The 2,131-nt window shown below is 44.1% G+C and overlaps 1 protein-coding gene across 1 annotated transcript; it reads right to left on the bottom strand.

Annotated features, from left to right (window-relative positions):
- Positions 1–628: 628 nt before the first annotated feature.
- LOC148018861 (large ribosomal subunit protein eL27y-like) lies at positions 629–1,357 on the bottom strand. Its single transcript, XM_087701269.1, has 3 exons — positions 1,309–1,357; positions 1,127–1,188; positions 629–1,039 (listed from the first exon to the last, which is right to left on the bottom strand). Exons 1-3 carry the CDS (start codon positions 1,355–1,357, stop codon positions 632–634), a joined length of 519 nt encoding a protein of 172 aa, XP_087557395.1. The 3' UTR covers positions 629–631.
- Positions 1,358–2,131: the final 774 nt, after the last annotated feature.

The raw sequence follows: 2,131 nt of genomic DNA, 5'->3' as shown, positions 1-2,131 counted from the left end.
TGAGAAAACAGAGACAACAAGCAAGGAAGTGCTTCGTTGTCTAGGATAGAGTCTGAATATCATTACTGGTTACTATGTTTCCAATAGTTAGCAAAGTATTCAGGAGAACAATGGTAACTCTTGCTGATTATCTTTACTTTGACACATCCTAGGCATTGAAGGGTAGCTGGCTTTGAAGAGTGCACATTAAGACTGTAATCCTTCTATCACTTTGAATTTGAACCACACATATTTGAGATAAATCCCAATCACAGGTGCTATTTCAGGGACATTGTCTGGAGTAATGGAGCCATCTGACAATGCAAGAGAACATTGGGAATCAGCTCATAACCCACAATAGGAATCTCTGAGGGCAGGTGCATTCGCAGTACATTCAACAAGTACATTCAGCATACTTCCCACTCCCTCAACTGTGTAAACCTGTAAATTTCTATGGCTGAAAATAGCAATGCCTTCATCTGGTTATCTGGACCAGCAATATCACGCATTGATTCATGTACAAACTTGTGCCTTCTGTGTGAGGAGCTGGAGGTAGAGCTGAAGATAAAATTGAGAAAGGCTGTTGGAAACATCCACTATCAAAAGACTACCACACTATTCAATTCAGCAGGCAGCAGCTGTCCTACAGGCTTCAAAATCGCAACTTGGAGAAAAACCACCTGTTCTTCCCCGTTTTGAATCTCTCTTCAAATATTGCCTTGGTCTCCTTTCTTGTTTCAACTCTCTTAGCCTTAGTCTCGAGCTTTTCAGCAGTATCAACAGTCTTAAGATCAACGTCAAGAGTGTACCTAGTTGGCATAATGTGGTTGTAGTTGACAAGTTTGATAAAAGGCTTCAAGCGAGACCTCTTGGCAATCTTCTTCTGAGAAGCCTTCTTTATCACCTTCCGGGGGTACCTGTCGATGCCTGCAATCAGAGCATGGCCATAAGAGCGACTCCACGTGCCATCGTCGTTGTTCTTGATGATGACAGCCTTCCGACCTGCGTAGCGGCCCTGCAGGATGACCACCACCTTGTTGGGCTTCAGGAACTTTCCCCCCTTCAGTTGCAGGTTTCCATGAACTTCCTCCTCAATGAAGTCTCCTCTTCAATTTCTCTACACGCCGGTGAAAAATGATAACTTAACCACAATAATGTCGTGTTTCCTCCCTTCGGCTTCATCCACGCCTTTGTCATCCCGTTCCCAGCCTTCGTTTCAGGAGAGTTCACCAGTTTCCTTGTCGTTGAAGCTACATCGCCTCTGTCGGCTCTCCCATTAGCTTCGTCGTGGTCTCAGATTCTCGTCTTTTGTAGCAGCTTAGTCCTCACCTTCGTCCGCGATTGACTGTCTGCCATCTTCAGTAGGTTTTCGCCTCATCGTCTGTCATATAAGCCCCCGTCACCTCCTTCTTCGTCTTAGTCTTTAGCTGCACCATGGCCTCTTTGTCCCCTGCATCTCCTTCTGCTACAGTGCTCACAATCCGATAGCTCTCTCCATGGCATTCCTCCCTCATCTATTTTCTTTCCTCCTTCATCTATTTTCCCTCTCTCCCGATTCGTCCCGCACTCTCCTCCCCTGTTTCTGCCTGTTCGTCCCGCCCAAAATGCCTCCTTTTAAAAAATAGCCCAAAAGCTTCTCTTTTTCCCCTCAAAGCACGGCTCTGTCAGCTGGAAGGCACCAAAAGGTAGTCCCATTTCTTTGATACAACATCCCGATTCAGTGTTGATGGGTTACGGCATTTGAAAGCTTTGCTGACGAACGAGGAGGTTGCATTGTCAAATGCAAATCATTCATGTCCACATCACGATATCCACTCTTTTCTTCATCCTGTTTCTCTAATTGTGATGTCCTCTTCAAAAGACGATTATTGACAAGTGCATCCATCTGCAATTGCTTTTCCAAAGTTCTGATTTTGCTTTTCCTTCCCTAACTAACAGCAGGACAGGCTAAATCATGTGATGAATATTCTGAAGAAAAATCTTCCGAGCTTTGGAATGCTGAAGATAATATGCCAGACACAACTACTGGGATAGTATTCTTCTCAATTTGACTACTATTGAAAGGAGATGCTTTTGTTGATGCTACTTGTTCTGACTCATCAATCAAATTAAAATTCTCTTTGTTGCCTTTCAAATCTGTACCTCCTAATTC

Source organism: Lygodium microphyllum, chromosome 20 (genome assembly GCF_053477565.2).
Source record: "Lygodium microphyllum isolate KBCC chromosome 20, Lygodium_microphyllum_v1.1.10, whole genome shotgun sequence".
NCBI lineage: Eukaryota > Viridiplantae > Streptophyta > Polypodiopsida > Schizaeales > Lygodiaceae > Lygodium > Lygodium microphyllum.
This window is presented reverse-complemented; position numbering and strand designations above follow the sequence as displayed.

Excerpts from the sequence above, each read along its gene's own strand:
- LOC148018861 (XM_087701269.1), bottom strand. The coding sequence starts at position 1,357 with ATGAGGCGAAAACCTACTGAAGATGGCAGACAGTCAATCGCGGACGAA. Across the intron at positions 1,189-1,308 it reads ACAGTCAATCGCGGACGAAG|GCTGGGAACGGGATGACAAA; the intron begins GTGAGGACTAAG and ends CCTGAAACGAAG. Across the intron at positions 1,040-1,126 it reads GGAAACACGACATTATTGTG|GGGGGAAAGTTCCTGAAGCC; the intron begins GTTAAGTTATCA and ends CTGCAACTGAAG.